General features: G+C 31.4%; 2 protein-coding genes across 6 annotated transcripts in view; both read right to left on the bottom strand.

Moving 5' to 3' along the window:
- Positions 1-19,976, bottom strand: part of USP15 (ubiquitin specific peptidase 15) — a 106,365-nt gene that overhangs the window by 19,916 nt on the left and 66,473 nt on the right. The window contains exon 1 of one of the 5 annotated variants that reach the window (XM_039865872.1): positions 4,919-4,941. The exons of 3 other annotated variants lie outside the window; for them this stretch is intronic. Coding sequence is in view for 1 of the 2 variants with exons in the window: in XM_039865873.1 (XP_039721807.1) it covers positions 5,050-5,064 (15 nt within the window). In the remaining variant the exon portion in view is untranslated. Of the gene's footprint in view, positions 1-4,918; positions 5,065-19,976 lie in introns of those variants that run through there. One more of the 5 variants, XM_039865873.1, reaches the window with a different exon arrangement.
- Positions 6,302-12,508, bottom strand: LOC120604996 (ADP-ribosylation factor-like protein 1). The gene is given in 2 exon segments (XM_039865874.1): positions 6,302-8,373; positions 8,376-12,508. Coding segments are annotated over 2 exon segments (483 nt in total). The 5' UTR covers positions 8,536-12,508; the 3' UTR covers positions 6,302-8,050.

Here is a 19,976-nt window from a genome sequence, read left to right as displayed (position 1 = left end):
TAAATCAATTTATGTTTACTTAAGTAGCCATTATATCTATTTTGGAATTTTTTTTATATAATAAAATATAATAATGTCCAAATTGGTAGTCTAACCCCTACATCGAAGTAAAAGGGAGGGCTGTTTATAACATCATGGAATTTATTATATAATTTATAGGCAATATAAACAGTTGAAACTGTTTGGATGGGGCTATATAGGCTTTAGAATCATTTACATGCCATTCTCAGCACAAAAAAATTTTATGTGAGCAAGAAGATAGAAGTATGTTATAATGTAAAAGGCAATTAGGAAAAGGATACTTTTCTTTCTTCTTAACTCCTTTTATATCTCGACCTTTCATAATGTTACATGCCTTCTGAGTTTCATTTTCTCTTTTTCTTTTGATTATCCTTTTAATTATAAACCCAGCACTGGAGGTGGGGTCAGGCAATCAAGAATACATCATGGCTACCCAGGGCATAAATGCCACCTCTTAGTATCATCTGATTTAGTACAAGATCAACACTAAATAGTCAATGAGGCAAAGCGGAGATCAGACAGCATTTCCAACAATTATTAATTAGTTTTCAAATCCTTATAGTCGATCAGCTCAGGGTATACTAAGAATATTCCACTACGGGCTGTAACACAGTTATACAAAGAACCTAATTTATGGTTTTATCAAACACCTCAAAAAATCAAGTTGTGCAAGCATAATTTTTGAATTTTGTTTTTCACTTGATTATTCACATATATCCTTATCTTGCAAGGAGCTTCCAAATATAATTAAAATTTTTTTAGCTTTCCAATAGCATCCAGAGTGACCTAAAATTTACATTTAATTATGTTCTTTGCAACAAATCCTTTAACAGCAATTTCTATTAAAATCTCAGATCTATAGAAGGGTCTATCTTTTGCCCACCTATGTAGCCTCATCCCTTGCTAAAACCTTTTTTTTAAACTCGAACTCAGCCTTACTTGACTTGTGGTTCCCTGATCGCCATACATTCTCTTTCTGTAAATCTGCAACATTACTCTATGTAAAATGTACCTTCTTTAGCTTACTTCTAATTAAACCATTAAGATTCAGGTACCCTGTCTGGAAAGCCTTCCTAGATTCCCTTACACCATTTCTCTTGTATGTGTCCATATTGCTTAGTGTTCACTTTTATTATATCACTTATTTTATAATATAACTTTAATTTTTAGTTTGTCTGTCTTGATAAATGGATTGAGACCTTCACGAAAGCAAAATTTGTGGTATCCTTTATATTTATATTTTCAGCACTAACCACCTATGTCACTTGGCATTTAGCATGTGAACAATAAACGTATGAGTAATAAAAATGTTTTTGCCTATATTTAATAATGTATTTACCTTCTTGGTTTTTTTACTCTTTTCTTTCAATGTTTGGCACAGAGTACTTAAATTTTATTATTTTTGAAAAAAGCTTCCCAATTACAGTTGATATTCAATATTATTTTATATTAGTTTCAGGTGTACAGCATAGTGATTAGACATTTACATAATTTATGAAGTGATTCCTCCAATAAGTCTAGTACCCACCTGACACACCTTACATAGTTATTACATTATTATTGACTATACTCTCTATGCTGCACTTCACATCTCTGTGACTACTTAAATTTTTGTTGAATAAAATATTACTAAGGCAAAAATATATTTGCTTGTAAGAACAGCACCTATTAAACAACCCGGACCCCTATCCTTTTTGTATGACTTTCATTCAATCCACTATCTGCTTTGTACTGGGTCTCTGCTTAGATTTTTTAAAAAAGTCCCTGACACAGAGACCACTGACATATGCCAGTTTGTGAATGATTATAGTTCAACATTAATAAACTAAACAACAACAAAACACAAATAGTTTTAATGATACGTAACTGCCTGTCAAGATATCATAACCAATATATTTTCAGATAAACCTTATATTTAAATTTAAACCATTAAGTCCTAAATGATCCAAAAAAAGCATACTAGTTGTTGAACATAATGTTTTAAGAAGCTCACAAACTACATTTTCTATAATTTTGTACAAACACATATATGGAAATTCAATAGCCATCTTAATTGTTCTACTAATCATAATCATAATAGTTGAAAAACTAAACTGATGGGACTTTTTTTCCTCATCTTGAAACTATCATACTTTTCTCCCTCACCTTGAAAATAATATTATTCCAAGAGTCATTATATTCTTGAAATAGTAAAAAGACAAGTTAAAATAGTAAAAGTTCTCATAACTTCTGATATAAATTTTGAGGCATAACTGGAATGGAGATAAAACAATTAAAATATTTCCATGCCCCAGGTGTTATCAGTATTCAATGCCATCATTCTGGTAGAAGAAAGAAGGCAGTTTCTTAAAGTTGGTCATGCAGTTTGATTTGTAATTTATGCAAGTAATTATTCAATATTTTAAAATGAGAGTATCTTAGAAACATGAACATCTTCGACAATTATGAGAAAATTGTTTATGTGGACTGGTGCCATTAAATACAAAGTTTAAAAAAAATGAAGATAATTTTCATTAGTTTAATAACAAAAATCATAACCAGAGTTCTGAAGCACCTCTTTCAAAGACTGTTCTACTTTAAAAAAACAAAACAAAACTTTCTTATCTGATTGGGACTGTCTCAAAACGATTCCTTTTTTAAGACATATATATACATAGTCATACATGTGTAGACATAGGAAATTTCCTTTTTAATCTGTAAGATACTTTACTTAGTGATATAATTTGGATTAGAAATCACATACAGGTGTTGTGCCTATGTAGATATATCTCTTACTCTCAGTGCTTCTTAAACTGTAAAACAACAAAATTCATCCTTTATTTACATGGTTTTTCTTAGCAAAAACTGAGAATATGTAGGAATATAATCTAAAAACAACAAAAAAAATATAAACAGTATTAGTACATTATTTTTGTGGCTACTTATGAATTCTGTGACACTCTACCAGTCATGAGCCATTCTGAGCTTCACCTCTATTAATTCATTTGATATCAACTGCCTGACATTGACAAATGCTAACACCTCAGTATTTCAAGGAGAATTAGCTCTTACAATTCATCACCCCCAAAATTAGATCCATATGAAGTAATATGATTGACCATAATACACAAATCTTAAGCCATTTTGTTTACATCATAATTGTGCATGGAGCTAGTCCTAAAATCAAGTAGAATTTTGTAAAATACCATGTTAAAAATAAAGCAATACTCAGACTGAAGGAAAAGATTCTGTACCAGTAGTTTCAATTCTTAATGCAAAAAAGTAAAAAACTTACATCAATGAAAAGTCAAATGTACTCATTAACCATGCTAAATATTTCTATATTTAAGTATTTTTTATGATCCCTAGGTGACTTAATCGTGTACAAAATTGACAAGAGCATTTGAAAATCTAAGAATTTAAATAACTAAATTTCATATTTATTATATGGTACACTTTTGGCATTCATTAGCTTAACCTTCGTGATATAATGATATAAAGGAAGGTTCAGGAAATAAGCCGGTCGGTAATGACAAGTTGTTGATCCATAAGGAATGATGAGAATAACTGGTGTATGTATAAGGCAATCATTTTGTGAGTAGACATGACGGCTAAGTATCTGTTCCTCAAAGTAGCTCTGTGGTTCTCTACTGTGCTTGCATATGTATTTAAAATTGGAAACTGCAAGTAATAAGAGTATTCTTAAATGTAAATTTGAATTAGGAGTCTTACGACATATTCCTTAGTTTAATGTATTAAGATTGAGCGTTAGCATGTACTCTTCCTCTGCTTAGGATATTCTTCCCCTGTAAGAAATTTCTACTTTTTAACACTCATCTCAACATCTCTTCTAAATGTTACATCTTCCTTAGCAACTAAAGGAAGAACTACTATTCCATCCTCTGGGCTAACTATACCTTGAACTCACTTAAACTGAACTTGAGAGCAGAGTCCGGGTCTTATTCACCTTTGCACCTCAGGATCTAGCACAATTCCTGACACATACCCTCAATAAATGTGTATTGAATGAGTGAAAACTTGTATGTTAGAAAGACTGGAAGCAGTCCTTAGAGAGACAGAGTAAAGGGAAAACACTTATCTAAGGAAATCTGAATTGCACCCAGTCATGTAACTACAACCTACCTAAAAGTTCTACAAGTCAAGAATTAAAGTTCAAATAATGCCTAAAGAGGCTTTCCTGATGAAGAAAAATAACTGTTGTGAATGCTCCAACAATGATCAAGATAAATCCAAATAAGTGAAAGATATGTGACGAAAAAATAGTTGGAAATACACGTTTAGGACATCTCTTTTCCCCAAAACTCCCACTTGGAATCAGACAAAAGAATTCTAAAGAGAATTCTCCTAAATAATCAATGTCTTATCCAGTGGACATTCTGCTGTGTAGTTCAATGTATACAGACTTTTAACCACTGCTACCACGAAAAACTGTTTTTAAAAAGAAGGCATATACTATTCCACTATTTCATAAGGATTAATTCTATGTGAAAACTCTCTAGTTATAAAGTTCCATCCTTAACCCAACATCTTAAAATTGGAATACTATATAAAATGATTTTCTTTCATTATTTACTTGGAAAGACTGTGATGCTTTGCACATAACTTTTCCTTATATACACATGCACAAATCCTATTGCTCTTAATTACTTTCAAAAAAATTCTCCTATTAAATATGTTCTCATCAGTTTCTAGAGCTCTCTGAAAAAAACATAAGTGACTCGTGTAAGAGTCTCAATTTTGTATTTCACTATAAACTTCCAGTTTTTTTTTAACTGATGAAGTAAAATAAAGTTCTACTATATTACCAAATCTCAAGTCTGTAATCAATGTATTTCAGGAAATGAATAATTAATAGCCATCCCAATAATTTGTAATGAATCTGGAATTTCCCCAGTACCTGGAAAATAGCCAAAGTAATCCCCTTCAAAAAGAGAAAGTTGTCTTTTGTAATGCTGAATATGAACCACTCCCTTTCTGTTCAGGTGCTCCAGAAGCCCAATTTTCAAGTGATCATGTATGCTCACTATTTTAGTAAACCGGTAACTAGAACAGGAAAGAAAACAAACTTAATTTTTGATTACCTAAAGCCTTTGAGTTGTGTAACTCATTCTGTAACTGATCAAAATGTAACACCACTCACAACCCTTTAAAAACTTAACTAACCAATACTAAAAATAAAAACCCAATCTAAAATGAGAAAATCATTTTATAATGATAAAAACAAAAACAAAAACACCCTGAAGTAATCCACGGTAACCTTAGAATATCCCCAAATTATTTTTTCTGAATTTTAAGATATGGATAAGGAATTTTCAGATTTTCCATGTTACTGTTTTTCAATTTGTCATGACAACAGTATAAACATTCTAAAAAGGTACTGTATAATTTTGAAGCATTCTATTAATACTGGGTTACTGGCTATAGTTCTGTAATTAAATAGAGAGACAGGAAACTGTAGTATAGACTTTTACGATGAAGAACTACAAATATAAGCCTTCATCAACTAAATTTACAAAATGAGATTTTTAATACAGTGGTGTTTTTTGTTACTTTTTTTCTAGGAAAGGCAAATTTCACTATATTTGAAAGATCAATACTAAAGCTTTGCCACATATTTTGGGAAAGCAAACAGAACTATAGCTCTATTTTGCCTTGTCATTCTCTCTTCAAGCTTTCTTTAAAGAACAAATTTAGGTAAGTAAAATATGTCAATACAACTTTCCTTTAATTTACTTAGTTTTAAAAAACTTATTTGAACTCTGTTTTTTTCTCCCTCCCAAGTAGTCAGTGAAGAGAGAACTGGCATACACTCTACTTAAAATATCAGAATTTTACATAGTTCTAAAGGTAGCATTTTTTAATTGGATGAGGATGTTGTTCTAATATTATAATGTATATCATTAATATAGTCACTATGCTTAAGGCATGAATAAAATTAAAACTTCATTTAAAATCCATGCTGTCACCCTTTCCTTCAAATTCCATGGAATTTCTTCTTTATACACTACTTGAATTCGTGAAGAATTATTTTGAAAGCTCTGGGAAGTATGAGAACTAACAGGAAACATTTTTTTGGGTTAGCAAGGTAATGTCAATGTCTTTTCATCCTTCACTTATAGGAATGAGGAAGGAGAATTATAAATTTGTCAAAAACACAACCCTGCTACTTTGCAGTGAGTAAATATTTTAACTAGAGATATTGGTACTAAAAAGGCCATGATTATGTAAAGAGCATTGATTTTCATCTTAAAAGCTAAAAGTAGAAAGTAGATAGAATACAGATAAATCTGAAAGCTTCTGTGATAATGATTATACTAGCAACAATGCTAAAAAGTTTCTGGCAGGTATATTTAAATGAGGTTTTAAAATTACTAGACTATAGCAGCATTATTATTATTTTTTTTTTAGTTAAAGGTATTTAATGAGTAATTTTACGTTTAGATATTCATTTTACGGGAAGCATGCTACAACCAAATGGTTCCAAAAACATTAATAAACACTAGTGTAAGTTATATTTATTTTAAAGAACTAAAGCTTATGAATTCAATTTTAATATTAACTATCTTATCGTCTACCCCACTAAAAATTCAAAACGGGCTCAATGAAATGAATGCTAATAATTTAGGCAAGCAAGACAGTCAAAGAATTTAAGAAAAGACAATGGTTCTTTATAATTTTGTGTGTTCAGTGCTTTATAATTAATATTTATTTAAAAATGTTTCTTTGCTGAATATTAATTATCGAAATAATCACACAACAAATATTTGTTAAGAACAGATGGTCATTATTTTAAGAGTCTCTAGAAGTACAGAAATAATGTTCTGAAATATATATTTTTTCATATCATTTACTGAAATCATTCAGGGAACTATATGCATGGAAGGAGTATGCTCTGCCAAGCTGTGATTAACAAGGCAGCAAGTGTACAGATTTGTTACAATGGTGGAACAAAAAATGTAGTATGTCTTGGACTTTATATATATTGGTAGGTCTTTGACCCTTCAGTTGCCAAGAAATGTGTGTATTTATGTACTACAATTTTTTTTACAATGCTTCTTAAAATAGATTTTTTTTTATTTCCTTCATTGTGAAAGTTTTTAATTTGTTGTGAAACCGTTAAATATAACCACTTAGCTTTGTTTTTACTGCCTCTACCAGTATGGACGAATAAATTTATAGACAGTACTTTAAATGTACAGTGTCTACTTCAATTAGCATAATTTTATTTAAGGAGTTAGACTGTCTGTGTTGGTATTTTCAGGCATAGTTCATGGGACAAGCTTCTGACCCTGAAGTATTATTTTGAGCCCTGCTCGCAATCTCACTAGCAGTTGTGTAGCCAACCTATCATAACCCAAGATTCTACACGTCCCTAAAACGAAGAAATTACAACCTGTCCTAGCTACGTCATAGGGTTCTTGAACAAATCAATCAGGTCAACCAACATACGTAAAATTTTTTTCGACAACTATGAAGTACTATAAAATGATAATTACAGATAAATCAGTGAAATTAACCACCAAAATAATTATTCAACTTCATGCCTATAATCAAAAGCTTTTAAACAAAATAGCTTAAATAAAGTAGTCATTAAGCAAATGAAGACATAGCCTACTCTATTGAGTCTAATTTTTGGAAAAACTTATTTCAGGGGAAAAAAATCTAAGTTATTTATTAGTGTTTATACCAACAAGGTATAAAAACAGGAGGGCTTTTTCCTCAATAAAAATACATTCTTTAATAGGACTGTATTTGAATAAGAATTCTACACAAGTAGAATATGGAATATATACCTTAACACAAGAAAAGAAGAAATATTTTACATTACAAAAACCAGACATTCAGTTGGTTCAATCACTGAGTTACCCTTCCAAACAAATACTTATTTTTTAATATTTATTACAAATGTTACAGTCAGTTTAGTATATGCCAACAATCACACACAGTTCTACAATTAGTAGTGTGAAGCACACCTAACTGTTTCCAAAAGGATATGTGATGTGGTTTTCATTTCAGAGGAGTGACTGAATTACTGTCTGCTCTTTAATGATTCAACTAACCATTCCATTGCCTCAAGGCCAGTGCCTTTGGTTGCTGAAGTTTTGAGTATTTGCCATTTTTGGTCCTTCAAAGCAGGTAATCCAAGTGAATGTGCCATCTCTGAGGAAGTCATGGCATGTTCCATGTCCTGCTTATTTGCAAACAACACCAAAATGGCTTTTCTCAGTTCTTCTTCTTCCAATATGGCAACTAACTCTAATTTAGAAATGCCAATTTGGTCTTGGTCACAACTGTCTACTACATAAATTACTGCATCTGTGTCTGAATAATAACATCTCCAGTCTGCCCTGATGTCTGTCCTCCTTAATCCCAGACTTGGAATCTAAGGTTCTTGTATGTTACCATCTCAACATTAAATCCAATGGTAGGAATAGTAACAACTTCTCCAACCTGTAGTCTGTACAAAATTGTCATTTTTCCTGCTCTATCTAATCCTACAATTAAAATCCTCATTTACTGAGTTCCAAACAGACTAGAAAATATACTTGAGAAAAAGCCACCCATGATTAACCACCTGTCTGCCCTCGTCAACTGTCAGAGACAGGCCCTGGCCTCGGCAGCAACTCTTATTTGAGCCCCAGTGGCGCCGTCTCTGCTTGCCTTGGCCTCCAGCTCCAGGTCGGAGGCAGTTTCCTTGGAAGCCTCTATGCTATAATTCTTTTTAAAACTATTGTGCTCTTCAGGAGTTCAGAAATATCATTAATCTGGTACAGGTTCAGTATAAAAATTTCTGGTAAATTTTTCTAATGCAGTGTTTCTCAAACCATCTGTGTAGAAAGGCTAATTTTTAAAAAATTTCCAAATCATCACAGACTGAGGTACTTTTGTAAACTATAAAAATGAACCATTAGAAAAATGAAGTAAAAAACATTACCCTCTCAAACTGCTATAAATGTAATTGGATACTCTTCATTTCTATACTTATTTTATTGTCGACCAGCACTGTTTCACACATAGACACATGGTGAGAAACAATGTTCTAATATATTTAGTATTATCTGACATTATATCAAACATTGAGGATATAAAAGAAAACCAAATACAGTCTCTATTTTCATGATTCTTACTGTGTAACAGGTATTCCAGAAGAAAGAAAGCGGGAAAAGGGTAGAGTGGGAGTGAGGTGTGGGAAAGGCAACTAACAAAGAGGTAACAGTATATACAAAGAGGTTTGGAACTTAATGAATTCCAAAAACTTTTAGTTTTGGCTAAAGAGGCAGGCAAAGTCCAGTTTGGATTTTATCCTTTAGGTGAGGGTAAAAGGGTTTTGAGTAAGGAGGTAACATAATCATATTTGCATTTTAAAACAATGACTCTGGAAGCAGTGTACTAAATGGGTTGGAAGAGGATAAATAGAACAGAGAGATAAGTTCAAGATGTATTTCACTAGTTTACACAAAAGATGCTCAAGTATTGAAATAGTCTACTGATAGGAGTGAAGAAAATAGATGTAAGTGATATTTAAGAGGCAGTAGAATGAACAGGACTTGGGCTAAGTCTCAGGTTTTTGACTTTGGTTACTAGGTAGATGGTTGTACCTATAAGGGAATATAAGAAACAAAAAGATCAGGTCTCTAGGGAAATGTACTTAGTATCAGTAGGCATAGTGAATTTGAGTTATCTGTAATATTAGCTAGATATAAGAATGTCTATCTAATTAGTAATATATTGAAGAGAGAATTATAGTTGGGACAGAGATGTGTCAGTTATAAGTGGATGTGAACTTCTTAAAGGTAAAGGGGCTACAAAGAACCTAGCAAACAGGTCAAGAGTGATCTTATCAATAGCAATTTCTATGGGGTAGTATGACAGTCACAGTGATACTAGCAGTTGATACCTTATGTACTGCTTACTATGTGCCAAGCACTTTATCTTCGTTTAACTAAAAAGCTTCTTATCTAAGGTCACAACTTATAAGTAGCAGAACTAAGATTTGAATCTAAGCATTCAGGTTCCAAAATCCATATTTTTAACTACTATGCTATGCTGCAGAGATGAGGTAACTACTGAATAGGAGAGGAGATGAGAAAGTAGAGAAAGCAGACCATCCTTTACAAGGTCAAGGCTCCTCTTGATTTCACTCCCCTAACCCAGTTTTAAAAAAAGACTTGACCATGTATATATGCTGAAAGGAAGACAGTGAAGAGGTGATGTTAAAGATACAGAACAAAGAGGAGATGATCAATGAAACAAGTCTCAGGGAAGGTAATACTGGTCCCAGGAAGATGGTGGCATAATCATAAAGACAGAGATACTTGTGGTATGGTATTCAATGAGTATAAGAGGAATCTTAAAGTATATCCATCTTACTATTAAAAATTTCCATATAAATAATTAGTAACTTTTCCCCAAAAAATTTGTTTTTAACTTCTTTTTAAAAAGTTATTGAAAGCTTTCTCCTAAAAAAAGTAAATAATGCATAGAAAAGCCCTGGGCAATTACTTCAGGATACTTCAATTATATACCAAATCCATAAAAAAAATACACACACACATGCATACATATACTCATGCGCATTTACATAACGAATATATATGTGTGTGTATATATATTAGTGAGTGTTAATAATTCAGTTTCTATTCAAAGGACTATATCTTTAAATGAAGGCCAGAAACAGATTTTTAATTATACACGAGACATGATTATAAAGCAGAAAGTGATTTTCCACTAAACTCTTCAAATTCAAATGAACATCATCTTTGATGTGATTACTTTAGGAGACTATATGTTCCATTGATATTGTCATGGTTCAAAATATTTTAGGTACTTCTCTTTTTAGAGCTGGCATATATAAGAAAAAGCATCAATAACTAGCACATAGGAGGTGCAAATATGTGTTTACTCAGTGTATAAATACGTGTTTTGCTATGGTAAAAAAAAGATTTCTGATATAGGAATTTCTGTGGTAGAAAAATGTGGGGAAAAGCATGAGCTATAATGTTATAGTTATATCTCTGCTAATTCATTACTATTTTTATGACTACATGAACAAAACATAAATCATAATGAATGTCCTCTAGCAAAAGAAATTGAGAACCAATTCAAATGTCATCTCCTTGATGAAGCGTCACTTATTTCCCAATGGCTTTCTTTTCTACTTCTAAAGGATAAAACTGACTTTTTCGACTCTATATCAACAATGTCTAGAACAGTGCTTGGCACATAGTAGAGACTCAATGAATGTTTGTTGTATTAGCTAAATAAATTAGCCCCCAAAACAATAAAACTAGTTTAACTGTTCTTAATTCCTTTGTCCCTTTCTCTCTCCAACACAAGATAAACCCAATTATTTAATTTACTGTATGAACCCAGTCATCTATTTCATGTACTATGTAGCTGAACCCTGCTAGAGAAAATAATACCATTCTAAAATGATCTTCCATCTCAAATCAGATTTCAAATACTACCAAGAAATCTTTTTCATTCTTGCCTAATGATCTGGTCTTGTAATTTTAAATTAATACAAGTCATCACAAAATCTAGAGATTACCTGCATCCATAATTCCTTTTATCCTGTTGCAACAGTAGTGTCTTTCATCCATTAAAATATTGTATTGTAAGGCTTAGTCCTGGGGCTTCTTTTTCATAGATGCCCTCATTTAGATCAAATCATTTCCCTGATTTTAAATATGATCTGCAACAGCCATATTTCTATTTCCAACCTAGGCCTCTGATCTGTATATCCATCTGCCTATGATGTATCTTATTTGGATGTTTCATGGGCATCACATACTGTATATGTCTAAAATTAACTCCATCATCTACCCTTCCCAAATCTACTCCTCCTGTATCCCTTCTACCACTCCAATTTCACAGTTATCATTATGATGTACAGCCAGAAACTACAGACACACTTGTAATTTCTTCCTTCACTTTTCATTAATTTAAGTGCCTTTTACATGCCAGACACTGATCTAGATAATGGGGCTATAGCAGTGACTAAAACAAAGCCCCTGAGGTCACAGAGCATGTGATTGAGGGAGGGACAGAGGGAAAGACAGCTGGAAGTGGCGGGGGTGGGGGGGGCAGTTACTACTGTATATAGACTGAGTGAGGGAAGGATGTGACTGAATAGAGATCTAAAGGAAGCTAGAGAGCATAAATATAAATATTTGGAGGAAGAACATTCTAGGTATAGTAAATTGAAAGTTCAGAGACCCTGAGTCAAGAACATTCTTTGATAGGGGTCAGTGAGGATGGAGCAAAGTAAACATGGAGAAAAGTGGCAGAAAATAAGATAGCATGGGGTTGAATCATATTGGGCCTTATATTCTTTTTTAAGGACTTTAGCTTTTGTTGAGTGAAATGAGAAGGCATTTAGTGTTATAAAAAGAGTAACAGGGAATATTTTAGGTTTGAAAAGAATCACTCTTTTGAGGACCATAGAGTTTAGGTATATTAGCAGAGGAATCAGCTAGATGATAACTGCAATGCCTTTTTAATATATTAAATATTGCCCATCTTAGGGGCTTTGCATATGTTGTTGCTGTAACTTCAACTCTCACCTGCCTAACTCATTAACTGTTCTCCGGTCATAGTTCAAATGTTATTTATGAAGAACATGACATCCAGTATAAATTAGGTACTTTCCAAGCTCCTATTATTTACTCACAGCACTTTATTTTTTCTCTTCATGATACTTATAAATCATGATTTAGTTAATGTTTATCTCTACTAGACTACCCTCCATGGACGCAAAGACTGTTTTGTTCATTATGGTATAACTAATGCCTATCACAGTGAAAGGCACTAAGTGGGCCTACAATAAACATCTGCTGAGTAAATGAATGGATAACTTCATAAGTATACCTTATTTGAAAAAAAAAAAATTACCCAGCTTGTTCACCTACAGCATTCTGAAGATAATGCTCTGAACAACTTCAGGTTCTTGAAAATTAATTTCATCATCAAAGAAAGAGAAATATCCATCAGTGATATTCAGAAGAATGAAAGTAATTCCAAAAGGAGTTCTTGAGTTGTTTTGAGCATTTTTATCGACAAATGAGTAAGTGTGTATATAAACTCCCAGGGAAACTATTTTGAACTGTACAACAGTAATACTACTTTAATAGGAGCATCTTGTATTATGCAGGCCATATATTTGGCATTAACATAAAAACATTTTTAATGTTTACACAATGTTAATATACTTAATCCCACTGAACTATACTCTTAAAAATGGTTAAAATGGTAAATTTTGTTCCATATATTTGACTACAATAAAACATTTTAAACCATTTCTTGTAAGTTGATTAGTATAATTTTGAAAGATATATTATCTCAAAATGTTCTGAATAACAACCCAGTTTTAACTCACTTATTAACTTGTCTTAGTGAGTCACAAGTCACTTAAAGTTTCCTTGTCTCGATTTCATTATCAGTGAAATAAGGATACCTCAGGCCCTAAGTTATACACCTCTGTGAAGAGGAAATTAGGAAAGTGACAATGACATGAAAGCAACTTGCACTATGCACAAAGAAAGGTACTGTTATTGTCAGAAGCTTTAGTTAGGTTCGTTACTGGGTTGTTAATATTTTAATGTGTTTATAAGAATTAATAATTTATTTTAAATATTATTATTAAGCAATAGTTTTCAATAACCAACTCGCTGACCCTCTCTCTGCTCAGTATAGTATCATTTACAAGTCACTGCAAAGAGGTGATTGATAACACTGAGCAATTGGTTTTCATATAGATATTACTAAAAGAATATTGAATTAAGCATTCATTATTGGCAAAGTGACAACACTAATGAAGTTGATCATGGGCAATGAGCAACATCACAAACTATTTCTGCTCACAAACTAAAATAGAAAAATGATCTTAAGATAAGTGACATTAAAAGGAAAAAAAATCAACAAATGAAGGCCTTTTAGTAATAAACACTGCATAGCTTCAATTGACTAGAATTTAAATGTATACATTAACATGAAAACAAACAGGCAAATGACAACAGAACAAGTCCTTAATAGGGATTTAGTATGGTTTTCTTCATTTTAAGGCTCTATCAGTCTATTAGCCTATTTTTTCTAGTGACACTTGAATAACACCAATTTGTAATTTAGAATGTAAGCCTGAAACACTTTAGAAACTTCCAATCATAAAGTGTTAATGATGTTAGTATACATTTAATAAAGAAGGAAAATATATTTTAGAAAATATGTCAACATCAAGAAAATGAACTGGACTAGTTATCAGAGGGGAGGGGGAGGCGGAGGTAGACGGGATAAGGGGCGTCAAATATGTGGTGACAGAAAGAAATCTAACTATGGGAGGTGAACACACAGTGTAAATATATATATATATATGCCTTATTGTTAAAGTATACAGCTGAAACTTATTGGATTTCGTTAACCAATGTCACCATAAAAAAAATTAATTAATTAAAAAAAAAAGAAAATGAACTGTTTGTTTTTCGGTAATAAAAATAAATTTGGAACCACTTTTTCTCTCCCTTTGTTTTTTTGGAGGGGGGAAATTTGTAGTTACCATTATAAATTACAGACTGACATTTCTTATGTTTTCTTTTCAATTACAAATAAAAATCCTTGAAACAATTATTAAAATCAACATGACATTTTAGTCTCATTATATTAATAACTGCTGTTATACAATGTGATCTATAAATAATTATACCTAATTGAGTATATCATTAAATTGGTGTTCATCTTTTATATTCTATAGCCAGAGAAATGAAAAACAATTCTGTATTAGAGTCAGATATAATTATTTACAACTCCCTGAAAGAACTCCTGTATTTCTCTGTAACCTATACTCATGTCATTTCTTCTTATAGAATTAGGGACACACAAAACATTTAAAAGTCATTATTATCATAAATAGAAGTATTAATCCTAGAGAAACTTGTATATTAATTTGGAAGAATATGAAAAGCCGACAACTAAGATTGTCTACCCCTGTATCTGAGGTTAACAAATATTTTCATGACAAAAAAAAGAAATCACTACTAACCAAGTTACACAGGTGCAAGGCATTCTTTTGAAGATACCATTTTTCTTTCAGTTATAAAAATTAAATTCTAACAAAACTATGTTATATATACTCTTTCCCCAAATAATCTGCCTGAGATTCTGGTTCTTTCCCCCCTCTTTCTTTTGTAAAAGGGATACTTCTCCCTTACCCTCGTTCAAACAACAGGAAAAGTAAAAACGTTGGTATTTGTGTTGAAAAAGTGAATGGTTCTAATACAAGTAAAGCAGTTTCTATCTCTTTAACCAAAATGGAAAGAAGGTCTGATTGAGTTGTCATTTGATAGATGATTAAATGTATTTTTGATGATAGCATACCATGTAATTTTTGGCACATCATATGGATGGAATTCAAACAACTGAGTTTAATTTCCCAGATTAGATAAAAATCTGCCCTAGGAAGAATTTTTAATCAGTCACATTCTCAGTTTATCAGAAGAAGCAATTTTCTTCAAGATCCTAAGTTTTTTAAAAAAATTTTTATGTCTCAGGGTTTCTTTGTTTAATGGAAATTCTATTCACTAATTCTACTATAAGTTTGGTTAACTTTAATAAAATTAGAAAGCTTCATGTTAAACTGGACTTTCAAGAATCTATGTTCCAATAAATGCAAAAAGAATGTCTCAAGGTGAGAGTAGAACATTATATTTAATCATATTCAAAGCTATGAAGTACTGAAGCAGAAATAATAGCTTCAGTAATGATTTTTTCACTGTTTTTACAATGAGAATTTAGTTTCTTAAAAGTTATTTCTGTGTAGTATTACTCATTTTCTTTAAGTCTTTAAAAAAAAACAACTTTAAACTTTCTTCTAAATTTACTGAATAAATTTTTCCTAACCCAACAGAGCAAAGAAAAAAAGTTGACTTAAAAAATGCCTGGAATCCCAATTGAGTTTACACTGTATGATAGGAATAACAAACAGGTCCTTGATTACTATTTTATTTTTTTCAATGACTTCCTAAAGTCCATTTAAGGAGCCCTACTACTTCCAAGTAAAGAGTGTGAAAACAACCATCTTACGCCATGCTGCTTTCCAGTGGAAAAGACCATATCACTTCCCTGCTTCAAATCCATCTGAAGAGTTGCTTCTTCCAGGAAGCCAATCATGAGCCTCCTAGGCCTTGACAATGAAAAAGACAAGGTTGGAGTGCTCCTTAATCTACTAAACTAATGCTAATTAAAATTACCTCCAATTAAAAAATTAAACATTCTCTCAATGGAGTAATACATTTAGGGCACTAGAAAACTATTTTGTTAACTTCTTTTAATGACTGGGACATGGTGGTATATGCCTGTAATCATGACTACTCAGGAGGTTGAGAACAGTGATAACCTGAACCTGAGAATTTTGAGTTCTCTGCAGATTGACTGTCCATAAACATTTCCATGTAATTACATCTACTACCTATTAGTTTGCCTAGGGAAAAAAGTATATTAACACTTTTCAGAAATGGAGATGATAAACACCGTTACTGCAATAATACTAAGTGCAAAAAATTAAAAGAAAAATAAAAGTACATTCAATTCTTTCTTCATTTACTAGGTCTTGCCAAAGTAGAAAAAGACTTGTAGGAAAGAATTAATACAGGAGCTATGGAATTTAGAATTTTGCCAGAGTCACTCTGCTTAACTCCATGAATTTAAAAACAGACAAAAAAAATCAAATATGTATCTATTTATGATGTGCCAGCCACTATCTTATAAGCTTTATATTCATGAACTCACTTAATCCTCACAAAACTCCTAAGATATAGGTACCATTATTTTCTTTATCCAGAGAGAAAAATTAGTTCTGGAAATAACTTGTATAGGGTAACACAGCTAATAAGTAGGAGGAACATGTTTTCAATCCAAGCAGTATAACTCCACAGTCTGTGTTTCTAACCCATACTATTAATTTTTATTGTTTTTATTTTCTAGCCAGAATATGGTTTTTAAACTATTTCTTAGTCTTGGGATCCCATGAGAATGCTTCTAAGGCCATTAAGTAAAATACAAGAATGCAGAAGAAACTCTGGGCACTTCACCCAACCAAAGAAATTTTACTACAACTGTTTAAATATTGATGATACAATTAAATTTTTCACAGTAATAATTTTTTTCATATTAAAAAGGAAACATTTGAAAATCACAATATCTAGACTACGATCTTCAAAAGATCAGGATCTATATCTGAAAGATCTCACATTTTTGACATTAAGCATTAACTTAATAAAATTCAAACTATATAACAGTTCTATACTCATCTGAAAAATTTAATACTTATACATACCATTACATCAGAGGAAATCTTGAATAGCAATATAATAAAACTGAATAATAACAATAAAATTAAATCACACTTGGATTGCTGTTGTTTAGTTTCTAATCACGAGCAATCAAAAGATTATATAATTTCAAAGATACTGATGGGTTAAGCATACTCCATTCTCACATTAAAAAGAAAAGGTATGCTTTTCACACTCACCTTTTTTAGATACATCAATAATTATAATGTCTGATGTACTAAAATGCCCACTTACATTTTTAGGATTACTGAATTAAAATAAGAAATTACATAAATTTAAATTATCACTAGAAATGTTTTATTTTATGAACTTCATAAATTGTCTTGAATTTCACAGAAATTACAAGGAAACGAAAAAAGCATACTTGAAGAAAAAGTATTTAAAAATTATTGAAAATAACTACCCTATTAGTGATCTTTTATCATTTTCATCTATGCACCTAAGAACTTATAGGTGTATTTATGAAACAAAGGAAAAAGGCTACTGTCACCATTTTGTATTCCCTCTTATAGTAACTTTTCAGCTTGAGAGCTTACATTTAAATCAATTCAAAATCACAGAACTTTAAGAAAATAAAACGAAATATTAGGTTTTCTAATTCTGGATCTAGATTAAAAGTCAAAAGTAGCAAAAATAAAATCTCATTATTTTCTCTTCAACTTTCTTGAAGAGTTTTATTTTAAAGAAAACACAGTTTCCAACCAAGATACAGATAGGAAATAATACTCACTGCTTAAAATACTTGCCTGAAATTTTCATCAAAAAGTTTTTGTACTTTATGATTATTACTAGAAAATAACAAACTATTACGCTAACAAACCTCACCCTCATGGCTCTGTCTCAATTGAAATGGAATATGTGAAGGTGAAATATATTGGGAGAGAGGGTCAGCATTATGTCTGCCAATTTATTATAATAAAATTGCTTTTAATAGAAGCAAAAACTAATAAAGTAAATTTTGTTTCCTTAAAAACATATATAAAAGAAAGTTAAACAAATGCCAAAACTAGCTCAGCATAGCTGATTATAAGATTTAACTTTAATACTCATTTTTGAGAAACGGCAGTTAACAACAGGAAGAAAACAACAGACTACATCAAAGGCATAGGAAAGTAGAATGTAATAATGCCTTAGAAGGAATTTAGTCTGAATGCAAGCCAGATCCTCCCATGATTAGCATGAATATTCTCATTTTCTTCTGACTCAAATTTTTAATGCCTGTGCTATTAAAATATTTTAATCCTTATTAAACAAAACACCTTAGAAAACACCAACACTGGTTTTCTAGACTAGAATATTAAAAAGAAAGAAAGAAAGGAAAAAAACCCTCAAGCTTAGACTCTAGAACCAAAGTAGTTATGACAGTGTAAAAATAAGGAGTTATATAAAAATTAGTATGACTTGGTAATACTAGAACAAGATTTTCTGGTATCCACCATTTACATAAAACATTTCTAGAGATGGTACTAAAGATGACTTTCAATGATCAGGCAGGGTAGTCCCACAGCTATCCAAACAAAATTACAATTTGTCCACCCTGTCCCTACCTCTGAAAGCTAAGCACCCGTGTACTTTTTACGTTGTTATCTAAATAACATCAGCATACTATGCTTTGGATTGCTTTTTTTCAGATAAGTTCCCTTTTTCTTCTTCTAGAAAAATAAAGATAAAAATTTTAATGTTTATTTAACTAATGCTAGGATTCTAGAAAAACAATTTTGAATAAAGTAATTCACATTAGAGTATAAACAATATTACTCATCAAAGAAAATTTAAAGGAAGAGTTTATTAATCTACACAGTATCTGCTTGAGCAGATAAGCTATTTCCTATGTGGCTCAACTCTAAACCAAGAAATCAGAAAGCAACCAGTTATAATCCCTTGTGCATTTTTAAAAGACTGCCAACTCCTGGGCTACAGATACTTTAATTCTAATTCTCCAAGAATGCTATAAAGATAATGGTTAATTTGGGAGACATCTGGATTAAAGACGATGTGCAAAAGGATTTATTTAGAATTTTGGATAGTGAAAAGTCCTATTCTTTTCTCAGATAGTCAACAAGATTTGTGATAATGTCCTCATCAATTCATACTCTATTTAATCTGTATCTTTGGAGGTTGCCTCCTGTGCATAGGAGATTCAGCATTAAATATTAATAGAGAACAGTTACAGATTTAAAAAAATTTTGCCAAAAAAATTGCGCCCCCCCCCAAAAGACCAAAAACCCATTAAAATTTAAATAACAAAAATAGTGTATCATTATTTGGAGTTTTTGAAACAGAATTTCATTTGTAAAAGGGGAATTAAATACCTAGCTCTAATTTTATACACAGTGATATACATTTTAATACAGTGATATTAAAATATATATAGATCTTGTTATTTCAAAATCCATTAAAGACAGAAATATTTAACAAGTTAAATTGATAGAGGGTATAGACAGAGTAGTAAGAAAAGGAAAGGTCCATGGAGACAAATGGAAAAGGCAGTGATCTCTTATATCCCCAAATTAAAGATCCTTAAGGCAAAGTAATGTGTTAAAATATGTATATAAAAGGAGGTTCATAAAATTTTCCATTTTTTAAAATCTTAATTTCACATTATGATAAAAA

The sequence above is a fragment of the Pteropus medius genome, unplaced genomic scaffold, assembly GCF_902729225.1.
Source record: "Pteropus medius unplaced genomic scaffold, Ma_sr-lr_union100, whole genome shotgun sequence".
In the NCBI taxonomy this organism is placed as follows: Eukaryota; Metazoa; Chordata; class Mammalia; order Chiroptera; family Pteropodidae; genus Pteropus; species Pteropus medius.
This window is presented reverse-complemented; position numbering and strand designations above follow the sequence as displayed.